The following is a 19,991-nucleotide window of genomic DNA, read 5'->3' on the forward strand; positions in this document are numbered from 1 at the left end:
TAGCCAGTATTATTGTTTATAAAACAGATTTGAACCGTGCATTTAACATAAATCATTTCTGCGTCACATAATGCTGCTCCCTTTTCTTCTTTATTGTAGCTGTTGGCAAAATCAGCTCAGAAGTCAGTTTCAACAACCATATCATCATGTGAGGACAACTGGAGGTGACTGGCTGCCATGATGGAGTCTGCATCCAAAGTGACCACAGACCATCCTTGCAACAGTACTTGCAGCTCGACAGGCTCCAATGAGACACTGCTGTACAACTCCACCATCTCCTTGCACCACTTTAACAAGGCCCTTTTAGGAGTGTCCCTGGGCAGCTTGTCCCTGTTAACGGTGATCATGAACATCTTGGTCCTCTATGCTGTGAAGAAGGAGAAGACTTTACACACTGTGGGCAACCTCTACATAGTCAGCCTTTCTGTGGCAGACCTCATTGTTGGAGCCACTGTGATGCCCCTGAACCTGGTCTACCTGCTGGAGGATGAATGGAAACTCGGTCGCATAGTCTGCCAATTTTGGTTAATCATGGACTATGTTGCCAGCACAGCATCTATTTTCAGCCTGTTCATCTTGTGCCTGGATCGATATCGGTCGGTTCGCCAGCCGCTGAAGTACCTGAAGTATCGCACCAGAGGCAAGGCCAGTGTCATGATCACAGGTGCCTGGCTCCTCTCCATGACGTGGATCCTCCCCATACTGGGATGGCGGTCCTTTACTCATGTCCAGCTGAAACCAGAGATGGAGAACAAATGTGACACGGACTTTAGGTTTGTCACCTGGTTTAAAGTTATAACCGCCGTCTTCAACTTTTATGTGCCATCTATTTTGATGCTTTGGTTTTATACACGCATTTACTTGGCGGTGAGACAACACATTCGAGAAAGAGAGCGAATCATCAATCCTGTAGATTCCTTTGGGGATAATGGGCAACACAATGCTCAAACACTTGAAAACGATGTCTATCAATGTCGGAGGGATAACATGGCTTCATCAGAGTATTCTCATCAGGAAAGCTTGGTGGATCACTATACTTTAGAAAAGCCATATTATTCCAATGTTAAAAATGAGCGTGAAGAAATCAATTCTGAACTTGACAAAAGAAATATCTGTCATTCGAGCCTGTCGAGGACCACAGAACTGACAGACTCAGCAAAATATGAAAACGGGGAGTGTTTGTCACCTCAACAAGTGAAGTCTGACTCAGATGCTTCATTGTCAGTCTCACCAGTTGGCATTCAGCATTCAGAGGACAACAACGTGGAAAAGCTGTTTGTGTCTGTCACCGACTGCCATGTCGCAGTGCCAAACTCCGTGGCTGGAGTATGTGAGATAACCCAAATTTCTGATGTTGAGAGATACACCACTATGTTGCGGCATAACAATGAATTCAATCCATCCCTGGCATTGTCGTGGCCAGAGGAGGGGGACACTAAACTGGACGGTGCCAATGGCCTAACTCTGAAACACACCTGGCAGAGGTTCTGTGAGCACTCTCGACAGCGCATCCACAGCCTGCAGATCCGCAAAGAGCACAAGGCTGCCAAGCAGCTGGGCTGCATTATTGCAGCATTTATGATGTGCTGGATACCCTACTTTATCGCTTTCATGGTCATGGCTTTTTGTCAAACGTGTGTCCTTCACGACCTTCATATGTTCACTATATGGCTAGGGTACATGAACTCCACGCTCAACCCATTTATATATCCTCTTTGCAATGAGAATTTCAAAAGAGTTTTCAAAAGTATCTTGAACATCCATTCTTGAAATGTGTCCTGTGAGTACCGAGGTACTAGATCATTTCATTCATGTTGACTTATGAAGACAAAATAAAGTCTACATAGGCGTATTGTTACTTTGCAATGTAATTGCACTGCACAATGGGCTGTCAACTGTGTTTTCATCATAAAACTTTTCAGAAATGTAGTGGTTTCTGATGTCTTATCTTTCAACCGAAATGTTTTGCACAAAAGTGTATCTGGTCAAATTATTCCGTGACTCGGTGATTCAGATTTGAATATGACTGTAGACAAAACTGTGATATGTAGCTCATGTATGTGGTTTTCCAGTTTAATATATATTTTGAAACTTTTATCTGCATGTATAATACACGATTTCATCAAACTTGCGAGTCAAGCTTATCGAGAACGAAGCGGTTATTGGCTAATAGGAACTGGCAGGAACATGAAGAATTCTGCGTTCCACTACGTGTCAAACATACATATATTCTGCGATCTGCAAAAAGAAGCAGTGAAGTTACCGTAATTGTGATTTTGTTTATTGTATGAGTATTTAGATGTATAGGCCTATGCTATATGTTTTACGTTGAATGTCTGAAGCAGTCTGCTATGCGATTATGGTTTTGATTAAAACTTAGACAACTTCAAAGTTTCATGGTCTTTTTAATGCCCAATGTTAGAGATTTACTCTGCAATGCATCGATATCAGTTGAAACAGATCATCACAATGCAAACAAAGGAAAATGTTTAGCAAAACACCAGAACTGTAGGACACGATTCACCAGATTCTCTGATTGGCTCCGATTCATTAAGTTTGTCACCTGGAATGTGAACCGACGAGCATGTGACCCTCTTGTCCTGGCGCTTCTCTCGTTGGATACTAGCCTAATGTACAAGAGATAATGCTAGCTAGAGACCAGTTCAGCATGTCTACGTTGTAGTTTCCGAACTAAAGTGTACAGTAGCTAGCCGTACGAGAGATGAAACGGGGGGCATACAAGTTTCTGTCCGTTTTTTCTTGTTTTGTTGTTTGCGCTTTTTTGTTTTTATTTTGGTTATTTATTTTCTACTCAATGGTGCAAGCCCCATAATCTACATTCAACTCACTAGCACTAAACTGGCAGCCAGGCGGTTAGCATCAACCTTATCTATTGCCGTAGTTTATTCAACGAACTACTGCACGCCAAACAGTCTACTGTACATCGGTAGAACTACTTTACTGGTTATTCAAAAATACCAATACCAAAAATTCGCCGAGGTTGGGGGTACGGTACAGCTAGTATGCTAGCTAGCTTCCAGTCTATCTTGATATAGCTGGCGCTATTTGTTTACCAGTGAGTGGACTCTCCCAAACTGCATTGCAAGTGCTGTCGTCACACCCATATGGTAGATCATATGATCTGAATAAGGAAGCAAGTTTTGTGGTAAGTGTTCGTGTGAAATATGACTTACATAGAAAGCTTGAACACGATTGAAATCCAGCTTTGCAAGTTCATTTTTCACTAGATTGCTGTATATAACTTGGGCTTTTGCATACAAGGATGAGCATGTCAGATGTCGTAGGCTACCGGTGTAACACAATCTCTGTTTGAAACATAGTCAGCTAACATGCTACCATCCATGTGTGACAGCACTCGAAACCATGATTCATGATTTGTCTGACAGACAAAACGTCGTACTTTTTAAACATAACATACTTTTCTTAGCAAAGCATGAGTGTGTTAGTGTTTGTATCTCCCTGGCGCATGTCATTATAGTTAATAGCGTCTTTAATTACTATGACTTGTTTGACATTTTCCCAACATAAATGGGTATTTCAGGGTTTAATGAGATTTGCTGATTAAAACAAAAGTCTGGTTCATTAACACGGAGCTCATGAAATAGCACCACGGCAATGTGCCTGTATTACGTATTATTATACATCAGAATGTATGCCATTCTACCCAAGACAGACTACTTGGCATCAGGGCTACAGATGTTGTGTCTTGTTTACTGGTAAGAACCGCTGTCTGAACCACCACTATTCTCCCATGTGTTTTAAGTTAGAGAAGAAGACCTAGCATTTCGATGGCCTCTGAGTCGACTGAAACAGGCACGGCTGAACCGAAGCTGCAGTTTGCACCTTTTTGCAGTGCCCTGGAAGCTGGCTTCTGGCATCAGCTCACTCAGAAGAAACTCGACGACTACAGACTTGACGAAAGCCCTAAAAACATCAAAGGTTACTACTACAATGGTGAGTTCGAATCTAGAATCTAGCCACACCATTTCGAACCTTTTCTAAGGGTGCCATGACTGGGGGAAAAAAAAGATTGGGAAACACTGATCTGGATTGCATAACTCAACCGTGGATTGGGTCATGTGTGTTCACACGTTCACGCTGCGTGATGTCGTATGTAGGGTTACGTTACATGTGGGATTCTTCTCATCAAATGAGCTCTCTGTGAGTGATTGCCAGGCGTAATCTACCCAAGTGTGTCGCTTGTCTTATTTGCCCCGTTTTCTTTCCTACAGGTGATCCAGTTGGCCTCCCCACCCGCCTGACTTTGGAGTTCAGTGCGTTTGATGTGTAGGTACTTCAATCTATGTGGGCTACAAACAGGGGTGGGAGATACCCAGTCATTCATATGGTTGTGTTCCTTCACTTGTCTTAGAGATGGCCCCACCCCTGCCCGCTGCTGCCCAGCTGTAGGCACCCTGTACAACATGAACACATTGGAGGCCTTTAAATCATCTGATAAGAAAGCTCTGCTGGAGAAAGAAGCAAAGGAGGTAATGACTCTATGCTGGCCTGTCCAATGCCCGCCTCACAGCAGGTGTACACAGTCATGCTCAATGGTCATCTATTGTGCAGACCCAATGTTATTTTCACATGTACAGTACCTGTGCAAAAGTCTTGAAAAAGTTACGAAAAAAAATGCTTACAAAAATAATTGAATGAAAAGACCCAAAAAGTATACATTTTTGGGGCAACATTTTACTTTTATGCTGCCGCACTGATACAGAAAACAAACAAGTATACATAAGACAATGTAAATAATGTATTTGTGTAAACAATCTTGGGTGCCTAAGACTTCTGTATAGTACTATTAAAATCACATATATATATATACACTGTATACCAAAGTATTCAGTGTATACAGTATATATAAGTATGCCGTTAGTAAATTCCTTGTTTGTGACCACTTACTTGGCGATTAAACACTATTCTGATTCTGAATGTAGGCTTTGGTTCATGGCCTGTGCTTTTCCCTTCCAGATATGGGATGCAGTCCAATCCGGAGTCGCTCTGAAGGATCCGTCCGTTCTCTGCAGATTCATTTTGCTGACTTTTGCGGTGGGTAGTTGTCCCGTATTCAGGATGAGTCTCTCCCAGCAACTGAGTTCAGTGTGGTGATCTGGGCTTTTTCTTTTTCAGGATTTGAAGAAATACCACTTCTACTACTGGTTCTGCTTCCCAGCACTTTGCTTCTCTGATCCAATCAGGCTGCTGCAAGCGCCCACCTCACTAGAGCAGGCGTTCTCCCATAAGCAGGTACAGTGTATTAACTCATAGGGGTTTAGCTCCTTTATACATGATGAAAACAGTTTGTTCTTTTATTTCGCTTTGTCCGATTGTACAATACTACAGAGTCGCGAGATACCAGTCGTTACGGATGGGCGAACGATGCCTTGTGAAGCTTTAGTGGTTTCTTCCGGATTGTGCCGGCCCAAAGAGCCGAACTATCGGCGCATTGAAAATGAACAGCGTCATATAGCAGCCGTTTAAACTAGCTGAATGAGGCGTAGTGGTTGTCTCCGACGGTAGACTACCCTACGTTATTTAATATTTTAATTAAGGCTACATGTGTTCATTTTTATCTGATATTAGTGCTCACACATTAAAATGTTGTGATACATCTGTAGGCCGTTAGAATTATGTAATTTTCTCACAGTAAAAGTTAAAGAATATCTTCCGAGGTTCCCTGCACTGGGGCGCGAACTCGGGTATCCAGACTCGCATTATCAATACGTTTTCGTACAACGCTTTAACCAGCTACACCACCGAAAAAGCCGTTACATGTCGATGGGGGTGGACGGACTTTATACGATACGGTTTTTATATCAATTAAACTAGATTACACAGATTTTTTCTAATTCTTAACATTTGTGATATGTAGGCCTATTGTGAACTGGGGGGACTTTATTTTTACTAATTATTATTACTGTTGACAATGTTGACGAATCATCAACATTTGTTTTCTGGGCACTGTATAGACCTACCTAGTCCTATCATGTTACGTTTCATTTCAATAAAATAACACAACACTCAAGTGCACGGATTTACAATTATTACAATACGGATTTGGCTAAATAATAATGACCGATGGAAGAAACTCGAGCGATGCCTGGTGCTGCTTCTCTGGCAATGTGAGATTTGTCTTTAACAAGAAGCGGTGGATTCATTCCTTCTATGGCTCTGGTTCAGAAGAGCGGCAAAACTTCGAACCAGTTTGTGACGTTTGAAGCATTGAACCTCATCTATCACGTGGTTTCGTAATTTGATACAAGCTCCAAAAAACCTTTTCGAAACCGCGCGTATCGGTTTTGCGACACGAGCATCGACGCGTCAGTGCCTTACGTCCCATCCCTACCAGTCGTTCCCCTTGAAGCCGTTTGACGATTCCCCTGTTTGTGACCGTCAGGGTGGATGGACGGAAAACAGCGAGAGAAAGAGTTGAAGTAGAGGTTAACATGGCGACCGCTGCTCGTCTCAGTCTCGTCATCCTACATACTCACTCTTTCTCTTTGCAAAGTCGACACTCATTCATAGTCATTGTATGCCTGCCTGCGTCGGAGAGGATGAGGATGGTCGTCTTGATAAAACGCAGGAGTGTTGTGACTCGTGTGTGTTCATGTACAGCGCGACGCGCCTACTGTAGCGTTTCAAAAGTGTGAAAATAACTATGTTGAGGGATGTGTCGACTCCCATGCCTACCGATTGAATATGTCATCACGTGCTTCAAAGGGTCTTGGTGACCTACCGTGAATTCATACATTCTACCTCATGCAGATCGCAGCTTTGCAAGTGGCCTACGATGCTCTCTGCACTGACAGTGGGACCACTGCAGTTCCCTACTTCCTGGTAAAGTACACTGCCGAGGCCGTCCAAGTGGCCTCGCTAGCCAACTGGGACACCTTCTTCACAGATCTGAAGAAGGTACTCACTGCCGAGTGTCAAGTTTTCTTGCTTTAAACTTTGTGCAAAGCTGAGAACCCTAAATAGCCCAAACCCACTTTCACGTGCCTGCGTTTTCTCATATTGCACATGTTTTTTTTTTTTTGAAGGTAACTGTAGGCGTTTATGATCCATGTTCCCTGTCTCAACATCCTGGATGGCCTCTGAGGAATATGTTGATTCTTATCGCAAGTCGATGGTAAATCCTAAACATCTTAATTTATCACTCTCTGTAAACTGTGACTCAGTTTAGAATAACAAAACGAACAGAAATTCCAGTGTGGAACTCTCCCTCCTTGCATAAAAGTCCAGCCGTCACTGGTAACTGTCGTCTCCAGGCATGACTAACTTGTTAGAAAATGTGTGTAATGAGGTGAAACGTATTTTCGGCTTATTTGGAAAGCCTCACATTTGGTTGCTATAGACTGGGCCAGTGTCCTGGGCATAGACTTGAATACACACTGTGTGTGCTTAGTACTCTGTGTGTGTGTGTGTGTGTGTGTGTGTCAGGGGAGCGCAGCTGGATGTGGTGGAGATTCTCTGCTTCAGGGACAGAACTCTTCAGGGCACTCGGGCCATTCAGCACAGCATTCTCTTTCAGGTCAAGCTTCCGGAGCTTTCCATCCAAACAGGTAATCTTCCTGTTGGGCTGGGCAGGAGGAACCGCACTCCAAAACCTCCTCTTTTATCTGTAGGGCACAAAGGATGAAAGCTATTTAAATGGTAATGCAGTGTGTGACTCTCACTCCTTCCTGGCCTGTGATGTATGAAGTTCTATGAAGCCCTGATGCATCTTACCTATTTTTGTATACCCTTTATTATACTTTATAATGAACATGTTGATTTGCCCAGTATATTCTACACTTTATTACTTTCATTAGCTATTGTATCAGTTTAAGGTGGCCCCAGTTTGTAAGACTCAAGTACTTCGGGCCGTTGTTACTTAATTCCGAATGACAAAAGAGTGCATTGGAGGATTAAAGCGACAGATTCATATTGATGTAGGGGGGGAGGGGGGTTTGGGGGGGGGGAGAGATATGAAAGGTCCTCAAAGCGGATGTCACACAGCCGTGTTCAACGTCGTCGTGTTCTCAGGATGTCCCAAGAGCGTGGGCTGGGAGAAGAACCCCAAGGGGGCCATGGGCCCCAGGATGGTGAACCTCAGCGAGTGCATGGACCCCAAAAGGTACATCGCGCGCTCCGTCCCACACACATCCTTTCTCCTGGCTCCTTTCAAAAGAACCGCACTGACTTTGTGACGCGGTCGCCCCTGGGTGTCGCTTGTGTGCGCCAGACTCGCAGAGTCGTCTGTGGACCTGAATCTGAAGCTGATGCGCTGGAGGCTGGTGCCGTCTCTGGACCTGGACAAGGTGGTGTCCACCAAGTGTCTGCTGCTGGGGGCGGGAACCCTGGGCTGCAACGTGGCCAGGACTCTCATGGTGAGCCCGGGGCTAAAGTCTGGGGTGACTGACCTGGGCTGCGTTTTCCGAAAGCGTCGTGAGCCTAAGTTGATCGCAGAGTCCATCGTACGACGAATCGCGGTTTTACGGGCCGTTCCCAAAGACACCGTAGCTAAAGTGTCTCTTGAAAATTCGCAGCTCTTGAAAGCGCATAGATTAGCCTACTCCTTGCGAACATGTTTGGGAAACGCACGTAACAAATATCGATGGTTTCGTTGTATGCTCGATCGTTGCTACGATCCATCGTTATTGGGAGAAGCAGCCCTGGTCCAAGAGTTATATTAATATCAGTGGAGACTCTCCATTGAGAGGGCTTAGTCCTTGACTAGGATTTAACAGTGTGCTATCAGCATCCTATATGGTATGCTTCTACACATTATATGTCAAAGTGACATTTACAACACACCACAAACCTGCCTGAAGTTTTTCTCTGCTTCCAACTGTTTATGTTCCAGGGCTGGGGGGTGAGACACATCACTTTTGTCGACAACGCCAAAATCTCCTACTCCAACCCAGTGCGCCAGCCCCTGTATGAGTTTGAGGACTGTCTGGCTGGGGGGAAGTCCAAGGCCATGGCAGCAGTGGAGAAGCTGGGCAAGATCTTCCCTGGAGTGGTGAGGACTGATCAACTAACAATAGTCTGGCAATCATACCGGCCCAGGCGGTTGCAAAAACCGATTGTCCGGATCGTTAAAACCCCCCCCAAAAACTGTGCAATAGTGACGAATGCCGATGTTTTGAGTGTCCACAATGAGGACGTTTGTGCGTGGGTTTGATCTGATGTTGCGTACACTATTTTGAATTAGTCTCATCTCAGGTAGTGTCTACAATCTGCTTTCACACACAAGTAGTCAAATTCGTTTTTTCTGATTTCTCCCGATTTTAGTAAACAAATATGAAATGTCAAGGGTGGTGTTCATTTAGCTATCGGGTCACCTCATTATCAACGGCCACCAACATTCGGAGTTGTTGTGATGGCTCAACCATGCAGAAAATGAACCGTCTTTTTTCATATTTATAAGCCCTTCCTCGTTATTGCTTTCATTAGGAGTTGACAATCCTCGGGGAGCTAGAGCAGTCAATTACCAAGGAAACCGCCAGACTTGGCGGGGGCTCCGTGGTACTTGGAGCTGTGAACGCTGCCCGTCCCTCGCACATGAGTTCTCACATTTTCCGTAAACACCGGGAGCCGTGTTTGACTCAGTGAGGGTTTGCGTTGAGCAACAACGTAAACGGGAGCGTGGGAGGCGCAAGGTCCTGTCACTGTGTGTGTGTGTGTGTGTGTGTTTGCACAACAGGGTGGATAGGAGATGAAACAGATAACGCCTTGAGTGGGATTGTTTGACCCTGTTGTTCAGCTCCAGACCCTCATTCCAGCTGCTCTGAGGAGCAGATAACCAGACGTCGTGCTCTCTAAGCTAGGCTGATGTACGGTGAGATCCTGGACACTCCAATCATCCAGTCACTTCCATGACCTGCTACTATGGATGCCAACAGTGACAGGATATGTAGGACAGGGCTGACAACAGTGACAGGATATGTAGGACAGGGCTGACAACAGTGACAGGATATGTAGGACAGGGCTGACAACAGTGACAGGATATGTAGGACAGGGCTGACAACAGTGACAGGATATGTAGGACAGGGCTGACAACAGTGACAGGATATGTAGGACAGGGCTGACAACAGTGACAGGATATGTAGGACAGGGCTGACAACAGTGCAAGACAGACATTGAAATCAATACAGCAGTTATATTTTCTCTTTTTTTCCTAAATGGTGTCTAATATAGGAAAGGATGAAGTCTGTCACCAAACCCTGATGCATGTGCCCATTTACAACACACACACACACACACACACACACACACACACACACACACACACACACACACACACACACACACACACACACACACACACACACACACACACACACACACACACACTTTTAAACCAGATATAACAGTGAAGTTAACTATACCAATTACCCCAAGGCCACTGTCCCTTTATGGCAACCTTCATCTGCAGTGACAGAGTAGACCTGCAAAAGCAATCTGCAGGTCCTCCATCCTCTCCTCTGTAATTGACCGGCCCAGTCGTCCCCTCACTCGTCAGTGTGAATACCTGCGGTCTGGGAGCAGGTGTGCTGTGGTCCCCCCACAGGCCTCCAGGGCCAGGCTCTGACGGAAGCTGCGTGGTCACACCTCCCAGATGACTAGGCCCGCTGAGCTCAGGAGCTCATGAACACTTGCCCACCGCACTGTTGGCATGAGTCACAGTCTGGCACCGAGCGTGGCTCTCTGATAACGAAGACACTCGGAGCCCGAGACGAGGTCGAGGAGAGGCGCCGACGGAAGGACCGGAGAGCGGTAAGGGGCCGAGGCCGTTTGGGTTGGCCGAAGGTCAGGGAGGAGTTGCGGACGAGCGAGCGCCGTGTCTTTCAGCTTCCCACCGCTCCTTCTAACGGCGTGCGTCGGCCCGGGGTCAGCGCGATGCCGCGGTGATGGAAAAGCCGGACACGCTCTCGTCAGATTGATAGCCGAGAGGACTCCGGGTGGGATTCCGAGGGGCGACTGTTCCATACGTGTCTGTGTTTTTCTTTTTCTTTTTTTTGGGGGGGGGGGGGGGGCAGTTAAGCTTGAGATGTGTTTGTAGTCACAACAGAAACCTCCCAGAAAGCCGTGTGTGGTCTGGCACTGTGTCTCTCGCTTGGCTGTGTTCTTCTGAAGAGTCTGAGCCTGCCTCGGCGCCTCTGCAGCCACAGCGGGTGGTCCTGCAGCAGTGATGGAATAACCTCCAGGGGTCAGTCGATGACTGGCCATTATTTATTCACCCTCCAGTACCTGTGCAGTACCCCCCGCAACGCCGACACAATAATTAGTTTCTGCAGCTGTCGCAGAAGGGTAACGACTTCTCTCTGGACGGCTCCATTCCGTCAGCACATGCAGGGCCGAGTCTTAATTGGCTCCCGTTGGCTTCCTCTTCTAGTGCGGCACAGGGTGTCTGAGCACAAACATGAGCTAATCACTGTGCCCAACATTGCGTTTGAATCATTTTTGCCTTTTACAGATTCATTTTTTTTTTCATTTAGCAGACGCTCTTATCCAGAGCAATGTATACATTCAAATACCACGAGGTCATTGGGTCCTGCTGTAATTCCACTTTCTACTGTGTGCTTGCGTGTGTTTATTTGCGTGTCTTCCTGCAGAACGCCAAGGGCTTTGACATGAGCATCCCGATGCCGGGACATCCTGTCAACTTCTCGGAGGAGACGATGGCCCAGGCCCGGCGCGACGTGGAGCAGCTGGAGACGCTTGTCTCCAAGCACGACGTGGTCTTCCTGCTGATGGACACCCGCGAGAGCCGCTGGCTGCCCACCGTCATCGGCGCCAGCAAGAGGAAGGTAAAGGGACCCAAACGCACACGCCTGAGACCCAGGGCTGGGAGGAAAGGGGAAGGTGAACCAATGAACAGCCTGTTGCTGGGAAGGACCAGGCAGGGTTGTAATCAGATGAGCAGAAACGTCTCCGGGGGCTGGTCTGGCGTAGGAGCCGGGGTATAATCAGGAAACGTTTTGGGTGGAAGCTGTAATGGGTGTGCGTGTGTTGAGCTAAACGACTCATTCTTTAGCCTGGGAACGGGTTACTGTGCCATTTATTCGTTTGTCTTCAGGAACAACTCCTGGTGCAGTGCGTACTCGCTGCAAGGGCGCAAGCTTGACCTTTCGCAAGAAAAGTTCGGAAACGGTTGAGTCAATCATTCGGGTTCACATTTACGTTTAGTCATTTAGCAGACGCTCTTATCCAGAGCGACTTACAGTAAGTACAGGGACATTCCCCCGAGGCAAGTAGGGTGAAGTGCCTTGCCCAAGGACACAACGTCAGTTTGCATGACCGGGAATCGAACTGGCAACCTTCGGATTACTAGCCCGATTCCCTCACCGCTCAGCCACCTGACTCCCTGGTTCAGGCAATTATTTGCAGGAAGTGCGAGACTCAGAGGAGGTGTTTCTCGCTGTCTCTGCAGCTGGTCATGAACGCAGCTCTGGGCTTCGACACCTTTGTGGTGATGAGACACGGCCTGAAGAGCTCCAGACCCGCCGAGGCGGGAGACTCCGCCTCCTCCTCCTCTGCCTCCTCCTCCACGCCCTCGTCCTCCGCCGCCACGCCGGCCAGCACCGCCCCCGTCACTGGCTCCTCCCTGTTCTCCAACATCCCGGGCCACAAGCTGGGCTGTTACTTCTGCAACGATGTAGTGGCGCCCGGAGATGTGAGCGGCACTTTTATCCATACTCTCTCTCCCTCCCACTCTCTCTCTCTCTCCCTCTCCCCTCCCTCCTCTCTCTTTCCCCCTCCCCCTATCGCTCCCCCCCCCCTCTCTCTCTCTTTTTCTATGTCTCTGGATCCATCTCTCTTTATCTCTCTCTTTCTATGGATCCATCTCTCACTCTTTTTCCTTTCAGTATTCAAATCTCTCTTTCTCTCTCGTGTCCCTCTCTGTCTGCCATTCTTCTGCACCCTTTCAGTATCAACCCTAATATGAACCCTTTGTGAAGGTGGTGTGAAGGGTCTCAACAGCCTATCACAGCTCCTGTGCATCTATAAATGTCACAGCTATACATGTCTTGTACACAGGCCTTTAGTTGATGCTACTTTTGTACCAGTCGAATGCGCTTCATTTGTGTCGGTTTCAGGTCAGCTAATCCATTCTAACTCTGATGCACCCAGTGTTAGAAGTCAAATGAAAGCTATTCACTCAAGAAAGCTATTTCTGTGGAAAAACACAGAGCTGTTCCCAGCCCCTCATTCGTTTCACACAAACCTGACCCCCCGACCATGACATCTGTAAATATCAAGCACATTCCCGTGTGGCGGGGCCTTATCGCGTGTGTTGAAAGAGCGTGTGTGATTTCATGTTTTATTGAATGTTGTTATCGTTGCCGATAAGCGTTGTTGTCGTTGTCGTCAGTCCACCAGGGACCGCACTCTGGACCAGCAGTGCACCGTGAGCCGGCCCGGCCTGGCCATGATCGCGGGGGCGCTGGCCGTGGAGATGATGGTGTCCATCCTGCAGCACACTGAAGGGTGAGGGGGGGGAGAGGGGGCGCCCGGCCAAAGGTCTTGCCTCTGGAGCTCCCTGGGCTCTTCACCTTGGAGGGGAAGAAACATGTTTTTTCCCCCCTTCCGGTTCCTAGTGTAGCTGGATTGGAAGTGCAAAAGCATTCTCAAATGGCACTTCTCGTAGCCTCATTCGGCCTAATGCAGTATAAATATATACCGCTCAATGTTGTTTAGGATGAAGGGGTAACTTTCATATATATATATTGGTGTTTGTGTGTGTCGCTGTGTGTGTAGTTGTGAGGGAGAGCATGCAGGGAAGAGGGGAATAGGCCCCTCGCTGGCCCAGATCATCATCTGTCATTTTCCCTGAGTGACTCTTCAGTTGCAGTAAGCCGAGAGAGAGAGAGAGAGAGGGAGAGAGAGAGAGGGAGAGAGAGAGAGGGAGAGAGGGAGAGGGAGAGAGGGAGAGGGAGAGAGAGAGGGGGAGGGAGAGGGAGAGGGAGAGGGAGAGGGGGAGGGGGAGGGGGAGAGAGGGAGAGAGGTCATCTTGCCGAGGCGCTGCATGGAAGGGATAAGGATTAAGGGGAGGAAGGAAGCACAAACGAATGGCAGGGCATTGAAACCCACTGCTCTTTGTGTTGTGGTCACCTTTCAGAAAAGGTTCCACACAAAAACGCCAAACTGTGGCTTAGGTCAGTTACAGACACCCTAAGCATGTCAAAATATTTAGAAAGGAAGACAAACATTTCATTTTTCTGTCATATTTCTAACCGTGTGGGAGTCAGATGGCTGAGTGGTTAGGGAATCTGGCTGTTAATCTGAAGGTTGCCGGTTTGATTCCCGGACAAGCCAATTGACGTGGCCTTGGGCAAGGCGCTTCACCCTACTTGCCTCTGGGGAATGTCCCTGTACTTACTGTAAGTCGCTCTGGATAAGAGCGTCTGCTAAATGACTAAATGCAACATAAATGTAATGTAAATAACATTGAATCTTGCACCTTGCTGTGCAGGCCTGTGTAAACATTCCCCAGCCAGTGTTAGCTGGGCCGCTAATCACAACATCCTGTGTGGACCCTGATCTCCCAGCACTCTCTTAATGTTGACGCTGATTTAAGCGGTGTGAAGAAGGAGCCAAACCGACCCCAGCTGCCGAGGGGAAACCAAACAGCCAGTGAGGGTTGTCAGTCCGACTGGGGAGCATCCTGAAGTCTCCACCAGGCTGTGGCTGGGTGATGGAGGAGCCTGGGGAGGGGGGAGGGGGAGGGACGGAGAGGGGGAGGGACGGAGAGGGGGAGGGACGGGGGGACGGGAGAGCTCTTCAGTGTGTCCCAACGAGACGTCCTCAGCTTAACGAGGTAGATGAGAGAGTATGTATATATATACATACTCATATATAAATGACTAAATGTAAAATGTAAATGTAAATGTCTCTCTGTAAATGTAAATGTCTCTCAGAGGCACTCCATCAACGCTAACATCCTTGCCCCCCCCCCGCCCGGCACCAAGGATAATGCGCAGGGCGTATGCACGCCACCAGGAGTTTCATGGTGCTCACTGATGGGGGTTATTGGGGCTAATTTGGCTCACGGGGGCTCAAGCACAGTTCATAGGTTAAGATAATGCCGATGGCCCTGGTCTATGGAATTATTCTGTGAGAGATGCAATGCAGTTGTCACTGAAGCTACATCAATAAGACCTTTTCCTCCAGCTCTGCAGTAAACAATTTTCAGCGGAGCTGCTCTCGCCCCAGTGCTGAGTCATAGACATTTACATTTAGTCATTTAGCAGACGCTCTTATCCAGAGCGACTTACAGTAAGTACAGGGACATTCCCCCCGAGGCAAGTAGGGTGAAGTGCCTTGCCCAAGGACACAACGTCATTTGGCACAGCCAAGAATCGAACCGGTAACCTTCAGATTACTATCCCGACTCCCTGACCGCTCAGCCACCTGACTCCCATAGACGACATAGAGTCATAGACGAGGAGGAGAGACAGAACAGAGCTGGGGTGTAGGCCTGCAGAACTTGATGTCATATGTTGACCTGTGCTGTCTCTGTCTGTCTCTCTCTCGCTTTCGCGCTCTCTCTCGCTCTCTCTCGTGCGCTCTCGCCCTCTCTCGTGCTCTCTCGCTCTCTCTTGCTCTCTCTCGCTCTCTTGCTCTCTCTCTCTCTCTTTCTATATCTCTGGATCCATCTCTCTTTATCTATCTCTCTCTCTCTCTCTCTCTCTCTTTTTCTATCTATATCTCTGGATCCATCTCTCTTTATCTATCTCTCTCTCTCTCTCTCTCTCTCTTTCTATCTATATCTCTGGATCCATCTCTCTTTATCTCTCTCTCTCTCTCTCTCTCTCTCTCTCTCTCTCTCTCTCTCTCTCTCTCTCTCTCTCTCTCTCTCTCTCTCTCTCTCAGAGGGTATGCTGTGGCCAGCAGCAGTGATGACAGGATGAACGAACCTCCCACCTCTCTGGGTCTGGTCCCCCATCAGGTCAGTTATTCACAAACACACACAGACAAGTCTAATTAAAATGCCAATGTCCTGTTTTCACGTGTTCATTGCCCGAGGAATGGCGTTGCTACAGAAGGGAACGCTGTATTGTTAAGCGCTGTTCCAAGATGACTCGCCTTGAGCGAGAGCTCTCGATTTGCTCTCTTGCTCTATTTTTTCCCCTCTCTCGTACTCACTCTTGTGCTCTCACACACGCACACACACACACGCGCCCACACACACACTCGCAGCAAGAGATTTTGTCTGTGCGTTTGTACCCTCTCTTCTTCATGCCGCGAGGACAAGCACTTCCACCTCCCTAACACCCCTCTCAGTCCTTCAGTAACACTCATGTCCTCAACATGGACTGAATCAATAGCCCACTACTGTGCTTCTCCAGAGGATCACACGCTTCTCAGCCGCGCGGGACCACTGTGCGTCCTGTGTATGGCAGCCAGCATTAAAAGCCAGCAGTCAGTACAGCCCAGTGCTCTCTGGTTCTGCAGCAAGTTGTCAGGAGGCTGGATAAGTGGGGGATGAACGGGAGTGCTACCACTCCGGCCCACTTTGAGCCAAATTGACCAAACTCTGAAAAAAGCCCAGCGTGCGCTACTTTTCCACGTCGTCGTGAAAAGCACACGCGCAGCTGCCGAGCCTTTCCCCCGCGTCCGTGTGCACGGATTAACGAGCTGGTTCTGTTTCGCCAAATGTGTCTGCGGCGGCGTGGGGGACGAGCGGCCGGTGTGACGCGCTCACACGCGACATCGCCGCCGTCATCGCCATCGCCATCGTCGCCCTTGCTTAGTATTCACTGTGAGCTGGGTCTCCGCCCTGGCATGTCTGGCGCTTCACTTGTCAGCTGCCTGGACGGGTGGCGGCGTGCCGTGCCAGCAAGTGTGCCCGCCGATGGCCGAGCGCGGATGCTCGGGCTCTTATCGATCTGCTGGTCGGGTCTGGTCTCCAGGCAGCTGGGCTTGGTATGGCACCACAGTGCCTCCCGGTGGCCGACCTTAAGAACAACAGCCGCCCCAATCCCCAGCCACACAGCGCTGATGGGGTCCAACACTGCTCTGCTCGAATCGATTTGTGTCTGGGTTTTTTTTTCTGTGCCAACACTCTCAGGGTGGGATCCGCTGGTCTTCACTGCTTGTGTGTGTGTGTGTGTGTGTGTGTGTGTGTGTGTGTGTGTGTGTGTGTGTGTGTGTGTGTGTGTGTGTGTGTGTGTGTGTGTGTGTGTGTGTGTGTGTGTGTGTGTGTGTGTGTGTGTGTGCGCGAGAGGGATGACGAGTACTCGAGTGACGATGTACTTCAGTGTGGAGAATGAGACCTGACTGGTCTGACAGAGCAGTGTTGCCATGGAAACAGCCCTGATCACTCACCACACACACACACACACACAGCCTCAAGTCTTTTAAGCTCCCGCACACACAAGATTCCCCTTAACGTAATCGGATTCATTTCTCCCTGTGTGGGTTTTTTAATTAAGGCTAACATTTGGGCCGTAGGAGGAGAAAAGCATTTGGCCCAGATACATGGTGTGTGTGTGTGTGGAGTACTGCTGCAATACCGCAAGATAATTGAAGTCAGGAAGCTCTGCGATTGGCTTGCTTCAGATTTGCGTCAGAGGAAAGCAGCAAGGGCTGTTTTTATTGGAGCATTGGCAAAATGTGGGAGGGGGGGGGGGCACGAGGGGACAACAGAGGAAAGGGTGGGACCACCGCTGTGAGCTGGACGTGCTCCAGCTTTTCATTTGTCCTTCCTAATTGTTTAAGTTGCTGTTCGGGGAGGGATAGTTTACCCTCGATATGAATGGAAAAGGCCATAGTTTAAACACCAGAGGGCGCTGTTGGCAGACTTTGCGAGTAGAAAACTGTACTTTTCGCTTTTTCGGAGATGTAACACAAACTTGTCCTTCTCTTCACAGATCCGGGGCTTTCTGTCAAGGTTTGACAACGTCCTGCCGGCCAGTCTCGCCTTCGACAAATGCACAGCCTGCTCCGAAATCGTAAGTCACGCTCCAATCCTTTTGGTATCAAAATGAAGAACATCACAATCATGTTGTTGTGCCGTGCATTCATTTCCCGGTGCGACATTTAGACCGGCCATAACAGTAAAGGGAATCCCCCCCTTATCACACACAACTACCCCCCCCCACACACACACACACACACACACATCCCAGGGAGGTAGATTTGAGGGTAAATTATACATCACAGTCAATTGGACCATATGTTTTCAATCAGGCTCCAGTTGGTTGTTGATGTCACTAGATGTTGTCTGTGAGTGATTAGGCCAGATTGGAGTCTTTTCCCCCGGGGAACCTGGGGGGTGTTGAAGGGTTCACTTCTCGTAAATCAGCCGCCCCTCAGTCCCACGCTGCCACTGGTCGAGAGCCAACACAACCGACAAGTACTTCTCCATGAGGCCCTGTGGTCATCACTGTAGCACCCTCTGATTGGCTGGTTTGTGGCAGCTCTGTATACCCAGGGGCTGGAGGAAAGATTGCACCAACAGTCTCTCTCTCTCTCTCTCTCTCTCTGTCCTGCGTCTCTCTCTCTGTCTCTCTCTCTCTCTCTGCGTCTTTGCGTCTCTGTGTCTCTGTCTCTCTCTCTCTCTGTGTCTCTGTCTCTCTCTGTGGTCTCTCTCTCTCTGTGTCTCTGTCTCTATGTTTCAATGCCCCCTTTGTAACCATAAAAAGGTCATAAGTCTCTCAGATCTTACACTTTCATGTGGAGAAGAAAAGGAGGGGCCGCATGAAAGCGAACCCCATGTTGACCCCCGATGTTCCCTTTAATGTCGTACAGTATGTCTACAAGTTTCCCCTCGCAAAAAGGTTTACAATGTTTGTCCCCAGCCACAGCAAGACGTCGACGGCATTTTCACGAACGCACCGGCCGGAATGTGTGAACGGGGAGAGGGGGGGGGGGGGGGGGGGGGGGGGGGGTGACATTGGGAGTAGCAGCGGAGTCAATCCCACGTCAACCCCACTTCACACGGATGCGACGGGAAGCCTTCCGAGGGCCGCTCCAGCCACGTGCTCCGAGCTGGAGCTTGACGGCCCAGGAGCCCTCTCTTCATCCGGTCACGTGACGCAGGCGCCAGGGCCCGACGAGAGAGGAGCGGGACCGTCTGCTCCTGCTCCGGCCCAGCCAATCGGGATGCGTTCCCTCTGTTCCCATATGTGCTCAGCGAAAACCAGGCTCCTCTAAATGTAGACGTGGGCTGCAGCCAGTCAGCTGTGTAAGGCCCCCAGGGTACCATGGCAACAAAACAACGGAGCTACAGGCGCAGCACAGGGGCTAGGTCGATGTAAAAAGCCCCCGTGCTTCGTTGCCGGGCGATTTTTCTCTCGGCGGCGCTGAAGACGCAGGGAGAGGGCAAGTTCCCGACACTAAATCCGAGCCGGCGGATGCGCCGTGGTCTCGGAGCGTGCCAGAGAACGAACTCACCACGGACGTTGGCTGTCTCTCACGTCCAACAACGCCCCCCCCCCACACACACACACACACTTACAGATAAGGGGCCGTGAGCGGTGTCAAAAGTCTTTTTAGTTTTATTTCAATCAGTCGACAATGAAGACGCGATCGTCTAAACCCATTAAGTTCGAACTGGGGAGGAAGCGGGGGCGTGTCGCCCGGTTCTGGCGGACCCTGATAACGAACCAGATGCTCATCAAGAGGCTGTCGACATGGCTCCCGGAGTTTTAACGGGCCGCGCCGGAGAGCGTGGAGCCCGATAGGAGGGAGACGCGTCTGGAAAACATGAGCCGACCTTGTAAAGTTTGAGTCCGCTCCCGTTTTGCGGGGACAACTCGCGGCAGTGTCTTGGGGAAACGGATAGGGCTTTGTCGTGGGATAAAGGCGAACACTAAACAAGTTGAAAATGTACCCCCCCCCCCCCCCCCCCCTCCCCCTCAAAAAAAAAAAGAGAGAGGAAAACAAACCGCTTATTCTGTCTGGTGTGTCTGGCTCCTGAAGCAGACGCCACTTGATTCGGCAGTGTCCACACAGTGACATATTCATTGGCG

The 19,991-nt window shown here is 48.9% G+C and overlaps 2 protein-coding genes across 2 annotated transcripts in view; both read left to right on the forward strand.

Moving 5' to 3' along the window:
* Nucleotides 1-104: 104 nt before the first annotated feature.
* hrh1 (histamine receptor H1) lies at nucleotides 105-1,876 on the forward strand. The gene has a single exon (XM_067240740.1). The coding sequence runs from the start codon at nucleotides 178-180 to the stop codon at nucleotides 1,768-1,770; it is 1,593 nt and encodes a 530-aa protein (XP_067096841.1). The 5' UTR covers nucleotides 105-177; the 3' UTR covers nucleotides 1,771-1,876.
* Nucleotides 1,877-2,661: 785 nt separating this feature from the next.
* atg7 (ATG7 autophagy related 7 homolog (S. cerevisiae)) overlaps nucleotides 2,662-19,991 on the forward strand; it is a gene marked incomplete in the record, with an annotated part of 29,470 nt that continues 12,140 nt past the window's right edge. The window contains 17 exon segments of the mRNA XM_067240731.1: nucleotides 2,662-3,166; nucleotides 3,785-3,975; nucleotides 4,254-4,308; nucleotides 4,394-4,511; nucleotides 4,999-5,076; nucleotides 5,158-5,274; nucleotides 6,793-6,939; nucleotides 7,068-7,156; nucleotides 7,468-7,589; nucleotides 8,053-8,143; nucleotides 8,252-8,396; nucleotides 8,873-9,031; nucleotides 11,628-11,822; nucleotides 12,446-12,688; nucleotides 13,388-13,503; nucleotides 15,889-15,964; nucleotides 17,889-17,969. Of these exon segments, the coding sequence (XP_067096832.1) occupies nucleotides 3,810-3,975; nucleotides 4,254-4,308; nucleotides 4,394-4,511; nucleotides 4,999-5,076; nucleotides 5,158-5,274; nucleotides 6,793-6,939; nucleotides 7,068-7,156; nucleotides 7,468-7,589; nucleotides 8,053-8,143; nucleotides 8,252-8,396; nucleotides 8,873-9,031; nucleotides 11,628-11,822; nucleotides 12,446-12,688; nucleotides 13,388-13,503; nucleotides 15,889-15,964; nucleotides 17,889-17,969 (1,998 nt within the window).

This window comes from Osmerus mordax, chromosome 1 (genome assembly GCF_038355195.1).
Source record: "Osmerus mordax isolate fOsmMor3 chromosome 1, fOsmMor3.pri, whole genome shotgun sequence".
Lineage (NCBI taxonomy): Eukaryota > Metazoa > Chordata > Actinopteri > Osmeriformes > Osmeridae > Osmerus > Osmerus mordax.

Coding starts and splice junctions, on each gene's coding strand:
- hrh1 (XM_067240740.1), top strand. CDS start 178: ATGATGGAGTCTGCATCCAAAGTGACCACAGACCATCCTTGCAACAGT.